At 49.7% G+C, this 20,108-nt stretch overlaps 2 protein-coding genes and 1 long non-coding RNA gene across 15 annotated transcripts in view; 1 reads left to right on the top strand and 2 right to left on the bottom strand.

Moving 5' to 3' along the window:
- LOC125628628 (uncharacterized) overlaps positions 1-7,966 on the bottom strand; it is a 33,670-nt gene extending 25,704 nt beyond the window's left edge. For 2 of the 3 annotated variants that reach the window (XM_048833833.2, XM_048833831.2), the window contains exon 1: positions 6,812-7,116. The gene's annotated coding sequence lies outside the window, so the exon portion shown is untranslated. Of the gene's footprint in view, positions 1-6,811; positions 7,117-7,877 lie in introns of those variants that run through there. The other variant, XM_048833832.2, reaches the window with a different exon arrangement.
- Positions 7,967-8,042: 76 nt separating this feature from the next.
- Positions 8,043-12,312, top strand: LOC142070335 (uncharacterized). Its single transcript, XR_012666293.1, has 3 exons — positions 8,043-8,389; positions 11,425-11,513; positions 12,190-12,312. It is a non-coding gene; the product is annotated as an uncharacterized LOC142070335 (long non-coding RNA).
- A 2,394-nt stretch (positions 12,313-14,706) lies between these two features.
- LOC125628643 (uncharacterized) overlaps positions 14,707-20,108 on the bottom strand; it is a 96,597-nt gene continuing 91,195 nt past the window's right edge. For 9 of the 11 annotated variants that reach the window (XM_075123999.1, XM_075124003.1, XM_075123995.1 and 6 more), the window contains 2 exons: positions 18,430-18,543; positions 14,707-18,059 (listed from right to left, as the gene is read on the bottom strand). In XM_075123999.1, coding sequence (XP_074980100.1) covers positions 16,945-18,059; positions 18,430-18,543 — 1,229 coding nt within the window. In that variant the 3' untranslated portion in view covers positions 14,707-16,944. The other 2 variants (XM_075124001.1, XM_048833878.2) reach the window with 2 other exon arrangements.

Consider the following 20,108-nt stretch of genomic DNA (forward strand, 5'->3'; position numbering starts at 1 on the left):
CACTTTTAAAGGTCTGTAATCGAGTGACCAGAGAGATTGAAGTGTTCTCCGACTGGTTTTTGAATGTTATAATTCTTGACATCTGATTTGTGTCCATTTATTCTTTTACGTAGAGACTGTCGGGTTTGGCCAATGTACATGGCAGAGGGGCATTGCTCGCACATAATGGCATAGATCACACTGGTGGATGTGCAGACGAACGAGCCTCTGATAGTGTGGCTGATGTGATTAGGCCCTGTGATGGTGTCCCCTGAATAGATATGTGGGCACATTTGGCAACAGGCTTTGTTGCAAGGATAGGTTCCTGGGTTAGTGGTTCTGTTGTGTGGTGTGTGGTTGCTGGTGAGTATTTGCTTCAGGTTGGGGGGCTGGCTGTAAGCAAGGACTGGCCTGTCTCCCAAGATCTGTGAGAGTGATGGGTCGTCCTTCAGGATAGGTTGTAGATCCTTGATAATGCATTGGAGGGGTTTTAGTTGGGGGCTGAAGGTGACGGCTAGTGGCGTTCTGTTATTTTCTTTGTTGGGCCTGTCCTGGAGTAGGTGACTTCTGGGAACTCTTCTGGCTCTGTCAATCTGTTTCTTCACTTCCGCAGGTGGGTATTGTAGTTGTAAGAGTGCTTGATAGAGACCTTGTAGGTGTTTGTCTCTGTCTGAGGGGTTGGAGCAAATGCGGTTGTATCGCAGAGCTTGGCTGTAGACGATGGATCGTGTGGTGTGGTCTGGGTGAAAGCTGGAGGCATGTAGGTAGGAATAGCGGTCAGTAGGTTTCCGGTATAGGGTGGTGTTTATGTGACCATCGCTTATTAGCACTGTAGTGTCCAGGAAGTGGATCTCTTGTGTGGCCACTGTGTCCCTCACGGGAAAGACTGCTGGATTGGGTCAATTCCCCTGCGACCCACTACTGACACAATTCAGTGCGGACATGATGCAGATTGGCACCTCAAGGTGCACAGACCCCTCTTTCCTTTGATCATACCCACGCGGTGGGGATGACGACCTCAAATCCAGGTCTCCTCATATCACAGTCACGGTTCTGTGACACTCCTCAAATTAATGCCCAGATTTCATTATCTCACAACTCTACCAAGCTGCTCCAACTAACCCCTCTACCTTTCTGTGCAGCCACACCTCACACTGTTGAGTGGAGCTGGAGTGCAGGCAGAGAACGCCCAGTGGCTGTTGCCAGCTCCAGGGGGCAGAGTTAAGGTTACATAAGTGTGTACCAGAGCTCCGTATTTCCTAGTTTTGAGAGGTCTGAGTTTTGCTGAACTCGACCTTCTAGAAAGGCCCAAGGTACCACTGGGGAACCTTACCTCTGCATTAATGAAGGTGTCAGTGAACAGATGAATGTTCTGTAACTAAGCAGGAACGGATGGATTCCCACTCCCATCTGCCATTCACACAGGCAGCAAAGCCCTGGACAAGGCAATTGTCACAGGCAAAGGAACAGGAATGGAGCTGGGAGGTTCCCTGGCAAGCGGGGCCAGAGCAGCAGGAGATGACCGGCAGCTGGTAGTTGGAATAGAACAGAATTGGGTCATGATAGGGGGGACAGCAGCTGGGACTTGGGTTACTTGGGGCTGGGCAGCATCCAGGGGGGACACCTGCTCCTCCCTTCCCCTCCTGTGCCCCTTCCATGCCCTGTTCCTGGTACAGAATAGCCCCACCCCACCCCACCCCAGAGGCAGACGTGGCTCTCACAAGCTTCACACACTAGCTCTCTTCCCACTGGGGAAATGACTCAGGGCAAAAACAAAATTTCCCACCTACTCCTGGACAAACTGCTGCAGATAAAATGGGTGGGCAAACGCCCCAAATGCGAGGGGATCTTAAATTGGCATTGGAGAACTGGAAAGAAAATGGGGCAATAATCAGAGGAGGGGAATCGAGAAATGGTCAATCATTTGGCCCGGCTGGGGAGCAGCAGTGGTTCGGCCCGTGTTCCCAGATCCCAGTGGAGCGAGCAGCAGTGCGTCTTTGAAAAGCACTCGCGCCCGTTGCGAATAGCCCCTCCCCAGCCTGTCTCTGACCCCCATGGGTCTGTGCATGCTCCCACTGCTGCCATTGCGGGCTCACATGGGAAGGGTTCAAAGGGGAAAGGAAAGAGAAACGGGCAAAGGCAGGAAGAGAAATAAATAGGCTGTCATAAACATACAGCTAAGGGTAGCATAAAATCCCTTTTTATCCTGTAAAGGGTTAAGAAGCTCAGATAACTTGGTTGGCACCTGACCCAAAGGACCAATAAGGGGAGAAGATACCTTCAAATCCATGGGGGAAGGTTTTTTGTCTGTGTCTCTCGGAGCCAGCCAGGAAACAGGGCAGGGAAAAATACATCTCCCTAAGCTATATCTGAACTAAGCATCTAGCCTTGCAGAAATAGTAAGTAATAGGAAAGAAATGCGTTCGGTTATCTTTTGTTCTAGCTTGTGAATTTTCCCTGTGCTAAGAGGGAGGTTTATCCCTGTTTTTGTAACTTTAAGTTTTGCCTCGAGAGGAAATCCTCTGTGTTTTTGAGTCTTTCGTTATTCTGTAAAGTATGTACCATCCTGATTTTACGAGGTGATTCTTTTACCTTTTCTTTAATTAACGTGCTGTTTCTTTTAAGAACCTGACTGAGTTCTCTATTATCCTAAGACCCAGGGGTTTGGGTCTGTGCTCACTTTGTAACCAATGGGTTAGGATATTACTCTCAAGCCTCCCCAGGAGAGGGGGTGTAAGGGCTTGGGGAGATATTTTGGGGGGAATAGGAACTCCAAGTGGTCCTGTCCCTAATTCTTTGTTAAATCACTTAGTGGTGGCAGCATACCCTCCAAGGGCAAAGAATTTGTGCCTTGGGGAAGTTTCTACCTAAGCTGGTAGAAATAAGCTTAGGGGGTCTTTCATGCAGGTCCCCACATCTGTACCCTAGAGTTCAGACTGGGGAGGGAACCCTGACATAGGCAAAGGGGTTATACCCTCCCAGACTCTCCACTGCATCGCCCCACGGCAGATCACAGCCATGCTTGGACATGGACCAGCCATAAAGGGGAGACAGAGCTCCGGGCTCCAGGCCAAATATTTTTCAAGCCCCCGAGGAAACTGCATTTCCCATCTGCCCCAGGCTATGGGAGTGCTGTGCGAGGGGACACTGCGTTCCTCTCACAGCAGCCGGGGGAGGGAGCAGCCAACTCCCGAGGGCCCTTCCCCACCTCTTGGCTCTGTCTGGAGACTGGGTGTGGGGTCGGGACAGGGAATGGGCCACAGAAGTGCGAGTTCCTGGTCTGTCCCTGTCTCTCTCTTGGGGGAGGAGAAGCAGCTCTGCGGCAGGGACTCTGCCTCCTCTGTGCCCCATGGCAGGGGGCTCTGGTAGCACCAAGTGGGGCAGAGGGGCTGCAGCCATCACTGCAAGGAAAGGCAAGTGACAGGGATGAGGGTGGGAGTTGTGCTGGGGTTCGACGCGTGGAACTCACCTCCCCAACCTGGAATTTCACCTGCACAGCCCAGTGACTCGGGATTTACCCCGTGAAGTGAATTTCACTCTGGGTGACTGCAAGTCAGCCACGGAAAGCTCCTTGTGCCTTAGGGTCCCCGCTGGCCAAAGGAGGTTAGTCATATTCCCTCCCTGGACTCCTGGGGCTGGCCAGGGTCCATGAGTGTGTTCTGGGAATCATCAGATGAGAGTTCGTTAAGAACTATGACATTGGCTCGTTTACTATTAAATCCCCAGAGACCCACCAATCCCTGCCTTCCCTTTGCTGGGCTTTCACGACCTAAGGGACTCAGCTGCAGACCCTGCAGAGAGCACCTGCCCCTCCCCACTTCCCAGGACTTTTTAAACAGGACAGGGGGAAATGCAAATACTAGGGGCCAAATTGTGGAAGCTGCTGATCAACCTCAAGTTAAAAGAAAGTCCAGGCTCCGTCTCTCCCAGGACCTGGCCCTACGTGCAAAATAACAGACCCACGCCTGAAATCTGAAAGGGACACTTTAGATCAGACAGAATTTTATTTATCGACTCACTTCAGGGAATTAACAATAAAAGGAACAACCCCACCCCGAGGGGAAAGATCGCCTGTGTCTTTACAAATCACTTTAATCGAGTGTGGGATCCCACATGTTAAAATGCTTTGATCCTAACACTGCAGCTATGGCCTGGTGTCACTAGAGGGCACAGGTAAGGTTGCTGGGGTGTCTTATGTGGGTATTTTGATTCCCTAGCATGTTGGGATTGCTTTTCAGTAAACTTGGCAGAATTTTATTTTTTAAAAAATCATTTTGACAGAGATTGGAGTTTATTGAAGCCTTTCCAATTGTATGGATTTAAATGTTCCCAGTTGTGGGGAATTTGGGCGGGGGGTGGAGCTGGACAATTTCCATATATTTCATAGAAGATCAGGGTTGGAAGGGACCTCAGGAGGTCATCTAGTCCAACCCTCTGCTCAAAGCAGGACCAGTCCCCAATTTTTGCCCCACATCCCTAAAGGGCCCCCTCAAGGATTGAACTCACAACCCTGGGTTTAGCAGGCCAATGCGCAAACCACTGAGCTATCCCTCCCCCCAAAAGATTCAAGTTACAGTTTTATAACTGCTCAGATACAAACCGTCAACAAATGTACAAAAGTAAATATCATTAAATCAATCTAAGACCTTCTCAAACAGCATTTTCCCCTTACTTTGCCTCTCGGTAACTTTAGATTATTATAATCAAAATGGGCTTTTTGTTTGTGTGCGTTCAGCGAAATCAACATTGGCCGCTACTGACTGATTACAAATCCTTTTGAAGTATTGCCTTAATTCTTGAATGTGATGCTTGGTGAAAGGAGTGGGATTTAACAGGTTAGAACGGGGGTGGGGGGATGGAGGCTGGGATCCAGGACTCCTGGGCTCTAGGTCAGGGCTGTTGGATAGTAACTGAGCAGGGTCTACTTTCCCAGCCCTAGAGTGGGTCGCATCAGGCAGTGATGTGGTTAAGGCATTTCTAAGGCCCTGTGTTCTCTCCCAGCTCCGACGCAGCCTGTGGGAATTTCAGCAAGTCCCTTACTCACTTTGTGCCTCGGTTTCCCCATCAGTAACCTGTAACTTTTCTCACAGCAGGGAGGGGGGCAGGGATCTCTGCCATGGTGCATATTCTGGCCTGCTAGAAGGAATATTAGCATCTGCATTGACAATGAAAATAAAAGGGACGGCTACACTCCTGCTTCAGGTCACAAACTGCTCTTGGGCTGGCATGCAAGGGGAAAATTCCCACATAATACTGTATGATAAGGGTCCGTGCTTAGTGGGTGGGGGAAGGGTTACAGTTTCCTTGGCTGTTTCTGGCACTGGCTTCTCTCAGAGAGAGGGTATCAGCCTGGATGGACCCCTGAGTCTGATCAGAGAAGGTGAGTGAGGGCCATTTATCGCCCTGCAACCTCCAGTATGAAGAATGGCTCAGGCAACAGGTTCCCTCCAAAACAGAGAAAAGGCTGCCATTAAAAACAACCTGGGGAACGCTCCACACCTGAGAGGTTTCAGAGTAGCAGCCGTGTTAGTCTGTATCCGCAAAAAGAACAGGAGGACTTGCGGCACCTTAGAGACTAACCGATTTATTTGAGCATAAGCTTTCGTGAGCTACAGCTCACTTCCTCGGAGAGGCCTTTTTCAAATCAATCTTTGATCACTGCATGGGACACAGTAAAATCTGAAATTTCAAGTCTGGGTTTAGTGATTAATAAAAAAGGAGACAAATATAAGGAATTTGAGATCCTTTGTCACCAATTTCACAAAAGTGGCAACATCAGAGGAATTTTGGACCAATAGTTGATACAAGGGAAAGGGGTAAAATGTGAGCAGATTTCACATACATTTTTTGGTAAGTCGAGAGAAAAGAGGCAAAACTTGCAATGATTTTATATCACTCCACAGTCAAGAATCGGATCAAAGGGCAACATTTGAGCTTTGATGTGAACATCCAATAATTAGTTGGGACATCTGGGGGATAACGGATCAGACCTGGATCACTAGAGAGAAAATGGGGGGGGGGGGAGATTTTCAAGCATAGAATCAAAGAATCATAGAAAATCAGGGTGGGAAGGGACCTCAGGAGGTGTCTAGTCCAACCACCTGCTCAAAGCGGGACCAATCCCCAGCTAAATCATCCCAGCCAGGGCTTTGTCAAGCCTGACCTTAAAAACCTTTAAGGAAGGAGATTCCACCACCTCCCTAGGTAACGCATTCCAGTGTTTCACCACCCTCCTAGTGAAAAAGTTTTTCCTAATATCCAACCTAAATCTCCCCCACTGCAACTTGAGACCATGACTCCTTGTCCTGTCCTCTTCCACCACTGAGACCGGTCTAGCTCCATCCTCTTAGGAACCCCCTTTCAGGTAGCTGAAAGCATGACGATCAGTATTTTAGAAAGGAGGAGAAAAGGGGGCAAAAGCCCCATCTTTGCTAAGATAAGAGAAGCTCTGCGGGGACTTTGCATTGACAGTCAGTGATCGGAGGGGAAAGTGGGGAAGCCGGAGGGGGGAGTTACACAACCAGGTTCAATACACAACAGGAAGCGACGACCCCTCCCCCCCCCCCCACACTTTTGCCGGACAGTCAGGAGGCAGCGGGGGGGGGGAGTCATTTGGCTTTCCCAGGGGAAGGGAGACAGGTGGTTCCGGGCAGGGGGTCTAGCAGGTGGGGACCCCCCCCACACACACATCTGACCTGATTTTCAATGGCCATTTGGAGAATCAGCTTGAAAAAGGGGCAAAATCCGGGGAGGGGACTAAATTACACGTCAATATTGAGAGAAAAGGGGGAAGCTACCCCCCCCCCCCCCCGCAAAGGTCTCCCTCACTGACCTGCAGCCTCTGGCTCAGGTCCCAGCTGGAGAAAGTCCCCCGGCCGGGCAGGGAGGGGTTAAGGAGGGGCTCCCCCCAGCACAGAGCAGCCCGGGTCTCCGCAGCGCCTGGGATTTTCCCACGCCCCGGAGCTGCCTCGGGTCCGGTCTCTGGGCTTTGTTCTCCGAGCCTGGCTCCTTCCTGCCGGCTCCCCCCGCTCCCAGCCCCTTCCTGTGTCCTGCAAACACCGACCGGGGCTGCAGCGGGGCTGGGGCTCCCCCCTCTGTCCCCCGCGGTGTCTGCCAGCCCCAGAGCCCCTGCACCGACTGCCCCTCCTTTCTCCGGCTAGGGGGGAGCGAGTGCCCCCGGGGACAGGCCAGCAGGGGGGCCAGACCTCCCGATTTTATAGCTACAGTCCCGATATTTGGGGCTTTTCTTGTATAGGCTCCTATTACCCCCCCCCCCCCCCAGGCCCTGTCCCGATTTTTCACCCTTGCTGTCCGGTCACCCTACAGGCAAGTGACCAAGTCTCTGCCAGAGGGGGAGGGAAGAGGGGAAAGGGCTGGAAAGACAGAGGGCGGAGAAAGGGGACATAAGTGGGGAGAGAGTTTTCCCAGCTCCTTTCCCTGCCTCCCCCGGCTGATTCCTCCTGAGCGCCGGGAAAATCCCCCAGTGTCTAGCAAGTCACAGATCATAGAAGATCAGGGTTGGAAGGGAGCTCAGGAGGTATCTAGTCCAACCCCCTGCTCGAAGCAGGACCGATCCCCAACTAAATCATCCCAGCCAGGGCTTTGTCAAGCCGGGCCTTAAAAACCTCAAAGGAAGGAGATTCCACCACCTCCCTGGGGAACCCATTCCAGTGTTTCACCACCCTCCTAGTGAAATAGTATTTGCTAATATCCAAGGGAACCCACCCAGGTGTCTCCTTCATGCCAATGACCAGCCTGGCGGAGAACGGCAGAAACTCATTGCTGCTGTCCCTCCCCGCCCTGCCCCTTTGTTGCTCCTAGGATTGGGTCGTGGCGGCAGTTAGTCTGTTTGCTTCCAAGGGTCGGAACCGTGTCACTGAACTACCCGGGAAACTCACACGCTCCTGGGCGCTGTTCGGATAACAACCGAAGACACCATTCGTATTCTATTGCCATTGTGCTCTCGGATCGTATGACCCTCCTGGAGCCAGCGGGGCCGTGCTGCTGAGCGAGAGATGGCCTTTGTCCTGCAGCTCCGCGGCTTCCCAGGGGAGGAGAAATCTGTGCACAGATTCTGGGCAAACTCGAAGTGTGATTTGCTTTCTTTACACAAACATGCCAGCCCTGGAACAGAGGCAAACACAGCACACGGACCCCCCCCCCCCTTCCAGAAATAGCTCACAGCAGTGCCGGGGTCCCAGGAAGCTACTCCGGGCCAGGAATTGCCCCTGAACACAGAGAATGAAGCCGAGCGAACTCTGAGGCCTGCCACAGCTTCCTTCCCAGGACAGCTGCATCCCCGACCTCACTGCACTGAGCCTGCCTGCCACAGTGACGGAGCCTGAGCCCACAGGCCGACGCACAGAACGGGCCCGCCTTGCCAAGAGTAATGCAAATAACCTTTTAAAAGGTAATCAATTAAAAAGGAGCAAGTGGATATTTAAAATGGGTCACCAGGAAGGGAGATTTCAGAGGAGCAGCCGTGTTAGTCTGTATCCGCAAAAAGAACAGGAGGACTTGTGGCACCTTAGAGACTAACCGATTTATTTGAGCGTAAGCTTTCGTGAGCAACAGCCCACTTCATCGGATGCATGCAGTGGAAGGGAGAGTCATTCAGGGAATCCCAGCAGCAGCGAAGACAAATTTGCGAACTGCTAGGAAACTTTAGGCAGTCGTATCAATTGATCAGGGATTCTTTGTTTCTGAGGAGGGTTTTTTTTTTAAAGTATTTCACTGAGCCAAATCTCCAACAGCCCCTTGGTCGGTGACAGCAGGCAGAGAGGAGCTGCAGTGACGAGGGCCTTTAAGTCCCCAGCCCTGGGAAGCCCGCGCTGCGACCGTCCTGTCCCCCAGACTGGGGTCTCAGTCCACGGGGGTAACTGTTCCCCCCTTCTGCCCCTGCCTGGGGTTTTACCCTCTGCAAGCGCCTCGCCCCAGGGAACCGGGGAGAAGCCCCGGAGCTGCCTCAGCCCCACTAGATCTGCCGCCAGGATCTGCCCCCCGGCACGGCTGGGATTCGGGGGGCCAGCGGGGGGTTCCCCTTTGGTGTAGGGGGAGGTGGGGGTGTCAGGAGGGGGGAAGCCGGAGTTGCAAGGGGGGGGAGGTCAGTGGGACAGGTGGGGATTGAACTGTCTCTGTGCAGCCAGGAAATTCCAGGGGTGGGGTGGGGTTGCGGGGGTTTGTGTGTGGTGGGGTGCCTGTGAGAGAGCTCACTGCATCCTTTCCCTGTTTGTGCCACTTCCCTTTCATACAGTGATACAAATTCTCTCTAGCTCTTCCCCTTTGCTCTCTCCTGATCCCCTATGGCTACAAAATCCATACAGATTTCTCCCCTTTCCTCTCAAATGATCACATCTCTAGTTTCCTCTGATTTTGCCCCTGTTCCCGCCATAAGTCTCAAATGTCAATTTTTAAAGCTCCTCAGATTTGGGGGGGGGGGTCCCCCACCGTTTTATCTGCAGCCATTTTTTTTTCTTATTGAGGTGGGAAGTGATTACCCTGAGTCATCCCCCAAAATATGACTGCCTCTGTGGTGGGGATGGGATGGCTATTTTCTGCCAGCAACAACTCTCATAAAATCCCACAGATTTTCCACTCTCCTCTGTAATTAATTTGCAAAAATGAATGCAAAATTCCTCAGGTTCCCAGGGCTTTCCTCTTTCCTTTCTGGACGTTGATCTCAAATCTCAGGTGTTCCCTCTTTGTGTTTTCACCAAATGTCCATTAAAAATCCTCTCAAGTTTGGGGCGGGAAGGGACGTTATATGATTAAAATACGTCATGTAAGGTGTCAATGGGAAAGTTATGATTTGCTGAATATAATTATGAGATTTGTATGCACGTATCATTTTTGTATTTAAAGTTATAAATATTAACCATGTACCCGTATTTCAAATCTTTGCTTCTGGGGTAACACCCTCAAGGTATTTAGCCAGCATGTTGATGGGCCATCAAAGAACACTTAACTCACAATGGACCACAGGCTTCTTCCATGTAGTGGAAGCTTCTTTCTTGTGAACTTTCTAGCTAGGGTATGGGCAATGGCCTCTATGACTCAGCGAAGCATGCATGCAGCTAAACCATGTGACCCTAAACTTGATCTTGTTAGATGCATATTTCAGCAAACTTTCCTGCTCTGATCTCTGGACTATGGACTTCTACTAATGGGAGCATTCTAACCAAGGGGCTGAGCCAGCAATTTATGCCATTATTACTTCAAACCTGATCCAAAAACTTTGCAATTATTGTATGAATTTGATTCCTTTAACCAATTTTAACACTCACCTTTCTTTCTTTCTCTTATAAATAGACATTTAGATATTAGATACTAAATCACTGGCAACAGCGTGATTATTGGGTAAGATTTGAGTTCTGTGTTAACCTAGGTACATGGCTGGTCCTTTGGGTTCAGAAGAACCCTTTACTTGATTAAATTGGTCTTTAATATCCACTCATTAAGTCTAGTATCTGGGTGTTGAATCCAGGACTGGAATGCCTAAGGAGGCTGCAATTCTGACTTCTTGTTACCCAGTGTGGTGACACAGAAGTTTACTTTTGTTGCTGGTTTGGTACATCTTGTAGAAGAATAACCAGCAGTTCTGGGGTGTGTCTGCCCTATTTCTCAGCAATTTGTCCTGAATTTGGTATTCTCAGTTGTGACCCACTGAGGCACGGTGAAAGAGGGGTTCCCTATGTTTATAAATCCCAGCAACGTCTCCTTTTTTGGAGGAAACCTGTTGCCCTGAGTTATTTCCCATCCTGGAGGTTGCAGGGGGTTAAACTGCCCAATGCTCCTCTTTCCCCTCTCCTCTGAGAATCATTTGTTTCCGCTCTTAGTTCTGTTAAAATGTTTGCCAATGAAAGAGAACAGCCACATATTTAATACACTTAGAAGCCAGAGGCCTCCCTCTCTGGGGGAGCAGTGACTCCCAGCTGCTAACAGGAGAGTTGGCTGGACCCTTTTCTTCCCTCCAGCTGGCATGGGAGGAGAAGGTCTCTCTGAGTTCAGTGTGGGTCCAGAAGTATCCCAAACCCCATGACAAATGCTGTCCATGAGGGGTTGCTTCCCACAGTGCTAAGATGCAGCCACCTCTGGGGTGGATCCATGGTGGCCATTATTTGCTAGTGACAGGGCATGGAAATTGCTTACCTATTTTGGACCCTCCAGGCCTTCCCTTTCCTGTTAAAGAAGCATCCCTCCTTTGGTTCTGCTTTTTTCTAGCTTTCTATTCAGAGTCTTTTTTACTGAGGAGGCTTAAAAATGTCTCTGTGGGCTTAGCCTGGCAGGAGGGGCCTGGTCTAAACTGTAATACAGAGAACAAGCATTTTCCCAGCATGGCAGAATCTAGGCTGTCTGTCTGCAGGAAAAGGGCCTGGGGGAATCGTGATGTGAAATGAACTAAAGCCCGTTCCTAAACCTCCACAACGGCCCTTCTCGCCCGGCCAGGCTGCAGAATGACGCCCACGTTTCGCTCCAGCTGATCCCGTCCTCCCATGGGACAGGGGAGAGAAATGGCTGCAGAGGAGCCAGCTCAGGTAGGGATTATCGGGGGGTTGCTGGTGGGTTCCTGCAGGAGGGAGAGGGGCAGTAAATACACAGGAGGTGGGAAGCTTTGCCCCGTCTGGTTTGGAGGTTGGAGCGGGACAGGAAATACACAGGTGGAGAAAGGGAGGAGGCCAGGGTGTGGCAAACCTGCCAGGACTTGTTTAATATGTGGCTTAGATTCCAGGAACAGACCCATGGGGTCTGGAGGTGGAAATCCCCTGATTTGTGGAAAAGGAAACAACCCACATAGATGGGGCTAGGAAAACTGGCCAGATTCCAGTGTTGGAGCCTGACCCGAATAACCAGCTTCTGCTATGAGAGATGGGGGTACCCAGCAGTGAGGCTCAGGGAGATTCCCCTCCCCCCGTATCCAGCTCCTCAAAATGAGGAGGGTGTTGGGAGCTCGCTCTGAACCAACTAGGGACTCCATTTCCTGTATCAGTCCCTGGCTAGTAGGTGTGTGATGGATCTGCTGGGAGAAACAAGGGGCTTCTCTCTTTGTCCCCTTTCTCTGGTGTTTCCAGGATGCTCTGAGCGGGGTGGGGGGTGGGACTCTGTTGACTGTGAGCCTCCCAGAGCTCCCATTTGATCGGCTCCTTTTCCCCACGAATAGTGGGGCTGTGAGTGGGGCAGCAGGTCCTGAGTGTTGGACTCTTGCTCTTTCAGGGGCCGGTGACCTTCGAGGAGGTGGCTGTGTATTTCACCAGGGAAGAGGGGGCTCTGCTGGACCCTGCTCAGAGAGCCCTCTACAGAGACGTCATGCAGGAGAACTACGAGAATGTGACCTCGCTGGGTAAGGATTCCTGTCCCCTCGGTTCTTGGAAGGGGAAATGAAGAGTTACGGTTCACGTCACCCCCACAGTGTAACCTTAACTCTGCCCAGTTTCAGCAACACCCCAACATGCCAGTGGGACGCACACTAGCCCTCTGCCCTCCCCTGCTACACAACACCCTGGGAACAGGGCACAGGAGCAGTTTAGCACAATGTCAAATATCTTTTCTTTGCTAAGGTAAAACTGGGGTTAGAATAATAGAATCATACAATCATAGAAGATCAGGGTTGGAAGGGACCTCAGGAGGTCATCTAGTCTAACCCCCTGCTCAAAGCAGGACCGATCCCCAACTAAATCATCCCAGCCAGGGCTTTGTCAAGCCTGACCTTAAAAACTTCTAAGGAAGGAGATTCCACCACCTCCCTAGGTAACGCATTCCAGTGCTTCACCACCCTCCTAGTGAAAAAGTTTTTCCTAATATCCAACCTAGGCCCCCCCCACTGCAACTTGAGACCATTGCTCCTTGTTCTGTCATCGGGTACCACTGAGCACAGTCTAGAGCCATCCTCTCTGGAACCCCCTCTCAGGTAGTTGAAAGCAGCTATCAAATCCCCCCTCATTCTTCTCTTCTGCAGACTAAACAATCCCAGTGCAGAGGTAAATTTCATACATACAGGGGAAAGTACCTAGAAAGGAGAAGGAACAAGGGATTCACAAGCATGTATGCCAACAAGGCTCTCACAGCTGGGTGTATGTGCAGGTGTCATTGTGTGTAATCACCTGCTTGGGGTACTGCTGCGGCCCCAGAAGACACATGGATAGTGTTGTGTGGGTGGGGGGAAGGGGTGTAGGGAGGTCCTGGAGCGTGGTTCTCCATGGGCTGCAGCGGGAGGCAAGCATGGATGTGTTCAGTCTGAGGTTGCAGCATGTCTGCTCCCTGAGCAGCGTTATCATCTCCTCCTGCCCATGCTACCTGTCCTCACTCTCCCTCTGAATTTTGTCTTTGATTGCCACCCTCCAAGCTGTCTGCTCACAATCCAAAGCACCAGAGGCTTGCAGCACCTCCTGGGAAGTGTCTTCTTTAGTCCTCTTCTTTCTCCTTCTTATCTGGCCAAGCTGCACCACCGGTGTGCGTGAAGAGACCTTCAAGGCTACATCTGCTTAAGAAACGAACAATGGACAGATGTCCTATTGTCAGCGCACTTACGCGCCTTGAGCCAAACCATCTATAAGCACAGCTGTCTCACTTTCCCTTGGGAGTCACAGAGCCCCAGCCACGGTAAGTAAGGCCTGAGGTGTGGGAAAGGGGGAGACAGCCCTGGGGTATCCGTACAAGTGCATAGGGCTATTGTACTGAATACCGGCACCGTTCTCCACATGCAGGAGTGATCGCAGCTGATATCTCACTCCTAAGGATAATCAAGGATGCAAGGAAGCTGCTTCTGCATGTGTGTGGCTGCAGACAAGGTCTGGGCGATTTGCCAGCAGGTTGGAGGTGGGGTTGCACTAGGGTCTGAGCTGGGGCAGTAGCAGGCAAAAGCATGCAACCAGAAGCAAAATCTAACCCCACCGTGCGTTGGGCAGTGTCCTTTGCCTCATCCTACAGATGTCAAACTAACAGCCTGTAGTTACCCGGGTCACTTTTTTCCCCTTTCTTAAAAATAGGAACTATGTTAGCAATTCTCCAGTCATACGGTACAACCCCTGAGTTTACAGATTCATTAAAAATTCTTGCTAATGGGCTTGCAATTTCATGTGCCAATTCTTTTAATATTCTTGGATGAAGATTATCTGGGCCCCCCAATTTAGTCCCATTAAACTGTTCGAGTTTCACTTCTACCTCAGATATGGTAATATCTACCTCCATATCGTCATTCCCATTTTTCATGCTACCATTATCCCTAAGATCCTCATTAGCCTTATTAAAGAATGAGGCAAAGTATTTGTTTAGATATTGGGCCATGCCTAGATTATCCTTAACCTCCACTCCATCCTCAGTGTTTAGTGGTCCCACTTCTTCTTTCTTTGTTTTCTTCTTATTGACATGGCTACAGAACCTTTTACTATTGGTTTTAATTCTCTTTGCAAGGTCCGACTCTACTTGACTTTTAGCCTGTCTCACTTTATCCCTACGTGTTCTGACCTCAATAAGGCAGCTTTCCTTGCTGATCTCTCCCATCTTCCACTCCCTGAATGCTTTCTGCTTTTTCTTAATCACCTCTCTGAGATGCTTGCTCATCCAGCTTGGTCTACAATTATGTAACCAAATAGCATCCAGGAAAGAAAAACCCACAACACAGAGGGGCATAAGATACTTCTGGAGTAATTCTGAGCCAAAAAAAATAATAATAATAATCTCCAAAATTCTGCGTATTTTATTTGTCAAAATAACACAATATAATCATGCCAATTTGAATTATTTGTGTAATTTATTTCAAAATACATATCAGCAAGTATGTCTGTAACAATACAGACAAAAATAGTTCTGGTAATTTTTTCTGACAAATAGGTTCCTTACTAGGCATATTAATACAGAACTTTGAGTATTTCATTTAAGCAACAACACAGAAACTTATTTCCCACCCCCTGAGAAGCAGTGCAAAGGCTTGGGGGAAGTCAGGGGTAATGGAGGAAATGAAAGGGAAGGAGCCTGGAGTGAACTTGGAGGGTTGTTGGGTGTGTGTGGGAGAAGTATGGAACAGGTATTTGGGGGGGAGAGGCAGGGAATGTTAGGGAGACCCTTCCCCATGCTGACCCTGACTGACCTCAAGCTGCTCCCATTCAGTCAGGCACATTTGCTCCTGTCCCTGCACCCTGCCCCATCCCCATGTGTCCCTGCAGCCCCTCTCCCCTGTCCCATGTGGCCTTGCACCCCTACTCCCATTTAGCCTCTGGCTCAATGCTGTCTCCCCACTAAATCCTGAGCCCGTGCCCCTGTCTTGTCCTCCCACTAGCCATTCTGAACCCAGTCTGTGACCCCCCGCAGCAGCCGTGTGTGCCCCACTCTTCTGTCCTAACCTGGTTTAATGGGCAGGGTGCTGTGATTAACATCTACTCCTGTGGGAATTCTGCACTACTGCTCGCACACAGAATTTTTTCCCTGAAGAAAATACGCTGTGGTGCCAGAATAGCGGGGTGCATTCATGCTTCTGGCTGTTCTGATGCCACACTAGCCTCTGACGGGAAAAAGGTGGAATTGCAACACTTGTCAGGCAGAATGTATTTTCTGCAGGAAAAAAAATTCCATGACAGACATGAATTCTGCACATGCGCAGTGGTGCAGAATTCCCCCAGGAGTAATAAGACACTTTTGGTTTCAGATGAAATGAAATTCCAGAGCAGGTTATATCTGATGATTCACAATAAGAACAGAATGCAGAGTAGCAGCCGTGTTAGTCTGTATCCACTGAATGCATCCAATGAAGTGAGCTGTAGCTCACGAACGCTTATCCTCAAATAAATTTGTTAATCTCTAAAGTGCCACAAGTCCTCCTGTTCTTTTTAATAAGAACAGAATCTCACACTGATTTCTCCTCTGATGCATTTAAACCTTCTTCACCCAACACCACCTTATTATTATCAAGTCATGTAATTTACAAGAACTTTAGCATCATAATGGGGAAAAACAGCCAGCCTTCCCATCTGTACACAAAACTCCCAGATCAGCAGGAGAAAGGTCAGAAGCATCTATGCCAATAGACAGAAACAGGGATTACAAGCACAGAACAATCCATTCATATTTCCACTCCAACACTGTGACTCGTGAACCTCCAGCCCCAGTGAGACTGATGGAGAATCAAAGTGTGACACCTAGCACAGACAGCAGCGAACACATGACATTCTGGGAGGCAGAGAGGTTGCATTTGGGGAGAATAAACACTATTATGGCTGACACAGAAACTAAAGCTGGGTTGAGGGGGGATTATGATAGTTACAGAGAAGGAGTGAATCCCTCTGACTCATCGTATCTTCTTCTGATGTTACAGAGGGTGAAACAACATTTTTTCCTCACTCCTGTTCCTGATCTTTGTTATAGTTCAATGTATTTTAAGTGGGGAAAATGGTAGAGAAGATTTCTGCTCTCCAGCACAACCTGAAGCAACATGAGAGCGAACTGGGAATGAGACAATTTGTCCCCAAACGGGGAAATAGACAATGGCTTTGAAATGGGGTAAGAGTAGAACTGTGATGCTCAGGGTTTGTTTAGACTAGGAAAAATTGATGGCGTGTAGGTCAGGTCAAGGGAAAAGCTAATGCCAACCACTGCACCTGGACTGCATCTGCTCTGCAACTTTAGTTGTGTTTGTACACCAAGATCATTAACTTGAGTAGCTAACTCCACGTACAATCCTAGTGGATGTAAGGCACAGGTAGTTTTTGCCTCCAGGTAGCTTGTTCAGATCAAACCTCTCTCCCCCACCTGGAGCTGGTTAATATTCCTGGCAGGAGGGACACACACTCCTACGACTCACAGGGAAAGGAGTTGATAGAAAAGATCACAGGACTGACCCCAAAGAAGGGTGAGCTGCAAAAGGTAGAAGGAGACAACTGATCTGGGGGAGCTGAGAGGCCATGATGAACATGGTGCAAAGATCACTATGTGGGAACTAGCAAATGTGACTTTAAAAAGAAAAATATTTGGCCAGCCCTAGTCAAGGCATTTATTACAGTTCTCTCCCATGTGGATTTTCTGATGTCTAATAAGGTTTGACCTCTGACTGAAGCTTTTCCCGCACTCAGGGCAAGTGTAGGGTGTCTCTCCCACGTGGATTTTCTGATGTCTAAGAAGGTTTGACCTCTGACTGAAGCTTTTCCCACAATCAGGGCACGTGTAGGGTGTCTCTCTGGTGTGGATTCTCTGATGTGTGACAAGGTATGAGCTCCGACTGAATCTTTTCCCGCACTCAGGGCACGTGTAGGGTGTCTCTCCGGTGTGGATTTTCTGATGTCTAAGAAGGGTTGAGTTCTGACTGAAGCTTTTCCCACACTCAGGGCACATGTAAGGTGTCTCTCCAGTGTGGATTCTCCGATGTGTGAGAACAGCTGAGCTCCGACTGAAGCTTTTCCCGCACTCAGGGCACGTGTAGGGCGTCGCACCGGTGTGGGTTCTCTGATGTGTGATAAGGCCTGAGCCATCACTGAAGCTTTTCCCGCACTCAAGGCACGTGTAGGGCCGCTCTCCCGTGTGGATTCTCTGATGTGTGATGAGGGCTGAGCTGTGCCTGAAGCGTTTCCCACACTCAGGACAGGTGTAGGGTCGCTCTCCCGTGTGGATTCTCTGATGTGTGATGAAGGCAGACCGGTGACTGAAGCTTTTCCCGCACTCAGAGCATGTGTAAGGTGTCTCTCCTGTGTGGATTCGCTGATGTCTAATAAGGGTTGAGCGATGCCTAAAGCGTTTCCCACACTCAGGGCAGGTGTAGGGTCGCTCTCCAGTGTGGATTCTCTGATGTGTTATGAAGGCAGACCAGTGATTGAAGCTTTTCTCACACTCATGGCATGTGTAGCGTGTCTCTTCCAAGTTGATTCTCTCACGTGTATCAGGGTCTGACTGGCTACTGAACTTTTCCTCTGGCCTGTGCTGTCTCTTTGCTTTTTCTGGGTGTGCCCAATTCCTGCAAATATTCCCTTTGGATCTTCCTGATAACGTTCCATGTGGTTCTACTTGGTCAGCATCTTCCTCCTGAGGATTATCCTCCTCATTCTCACTCATCATACCATCTACTGATGGGAGACAGAGAGAATCCAGACATAGGTCACTCCCTGCACCAGAAAGAAAGGAAATCTCAGAGAGAGGAATGGAAGAAAGAGCCAATAAACCAAAATACCTGTGGGAGAGATCAAACCTATCAGGAGCTGATTTTCCCCAATCCCTTCCCCAGAGAAGAGAGGAAGGGATCAGTTCTGGGTCCACATCTCACTAGAACTCTCAGGGGAAAGCGAGATCATGGAGCAACCTGCTGCCAGTCGGCAGTCAGAATAGGAGGGAAGCCCTGAGTGACATCTGCCATAAAGATTCCACACCTGCTGGGAACAATCCTGAACTTGGAGAGCTCACAAGGTCTTTGTAGGGCATCCCAAATATTTCCTGCATTCCCAGACACTTTTTGAGTTGGTTTAATCAATTCCTCACCTGTGCAGGCAGCTCTCAGGAGCGCTTCTTTCTCAGAGCCCTGAAGGTCTGGGACCCACGGCTCTTCCCCTCGTTCCATCTGGAATATCACATCAGGTTTGGAAACTGGAAACCCTACTCAAGGCAAAGAAAAGAAGTGAGATCATTGAGATTTGTGGGATACTTGTCACAAAGATTAACCCTAAGCTCATTTTTAAGCAGTAACATCCTAAGGCCAGATCTCTTGCCTCAAAGTGGCAGGATAGTTATTATTATTATTATTATTATTAACCATATTTATTTACCTTTGTGACTAAGGGTCAAGTGAGACTATGTCTACACTACAGAGTTAAGTTGACTTAAGTTACATTGATGATCATAAACCACTGTAATTACATCATTTGTGCATGTTCATGCAGCACTCCTTGTGTCAGTGAAGTGAGCCCTCGGTTGGTGCCCTAGCATCGAGAGAGCGAGCAGTGCACTGTGGGTAACTATCCCACTGTGCAACTCACCGCCTTCTGTAGCTAGGAGTTCTGGGAATGGATTGCAGTGCATCGTGGGGGCGGGCTCACTCGCCCATGATGCCGTGTTCTCCATCCCATCATTCTGTGGGCTTCCAGGTCAGTACATTTTGCGCTATTTTTGAACAACCCATGTAATCTGTACACCCACCATATCTGCCTAAAAGCATGGATCCTGCACTGCTGTTTAGTTTTGTGATGCGTGTCATGAACACGCCACTGATCCTGCAGTATTTCATGAGCTGCAAATCTGAAAGTGAATCCGTGGTGCGTGCCCTGCAGCGTGCCATGGAAAGAAACAATTCACGATTGATGTTGGAGCAGCTGCACATGGTGGACCATTGCTTTTGGGCTCAGGAAACCAGCACTGACCGATGGGATCGCATCGTTATGCATGTATGGGATGATGAGCAGTGGGTGCAGAACTTTCTGATCCACAAAGCCACCTTTCTGGAACCGTGTGTGGAGCTGGCCTCTGCCCTGCAGTGCGAGAACATCAGAATGAGCGCTGCCCTCAAGGTGGAGAAGTGAGTGGTGATTGCTTTGTGGAAGCTGGCAATTCCAGACTGCTATCAGTCAGTTGCAAATCAGTTCGGAGTTAGGAAGTCCACTGTGGGGGTTGTGATGATGCAAAAGTGTGCAGGGCTATTAATTGCCTCCTGCTATGAAGGACGGTGACTCTGAACAATGAACAGGAAATAGTGGATGTCTTTTTGGCAACGGGACCCCCTAACCGTGATGGGGCGATAGATGGCATGCATATCCCAATTTTGGGATAGCGTGAAGCTCATTGTGGAAGTGGAAGGTGTGTGGAGCTGCACCAGAGCAATGATTTGCCCCCCTTGCTTCCAGTATGCCTGCTTCAGCTCCTTGATCTTAGCATGGCACAGCTGCATGTTCCTTTCATGGCCTTTCTCCTTCATGCCATGAGCAATCTGCCCGTAGGTATTCAAATACCTAGGGCTGGATCGGAGCTGCAGCCGCAGAGCCTCCTCTCCTCAGAGACCCGACAATTCCAGTGTACGCCAGGTAGGAGCGCATTTGCTGAGGAAAGCCGCCATGGTCAGTTGGGAAGTTGCAATGAGAACTCTCCACACCGAACAAATAGGAAGAGGAATTTCAAAATTTCCTGGGGCTTTAAATGGGAGGGATGCATGCCTGTCTACCTGCAGGGCA

Source organism: Caretta caretta, chromosome 28 (genome assembly GCF_965140235.1).
Source record: "Caretta caretta isolate rCarCar2 chromosome 28, rCarCar1.hap1, whole genome shotgun sequence".
NCBI classification, from domain to species: Eukaryota; Metazoa; Chordata; order Testudines; family Cheloniidae; genus Caretta; species Caretta caretta.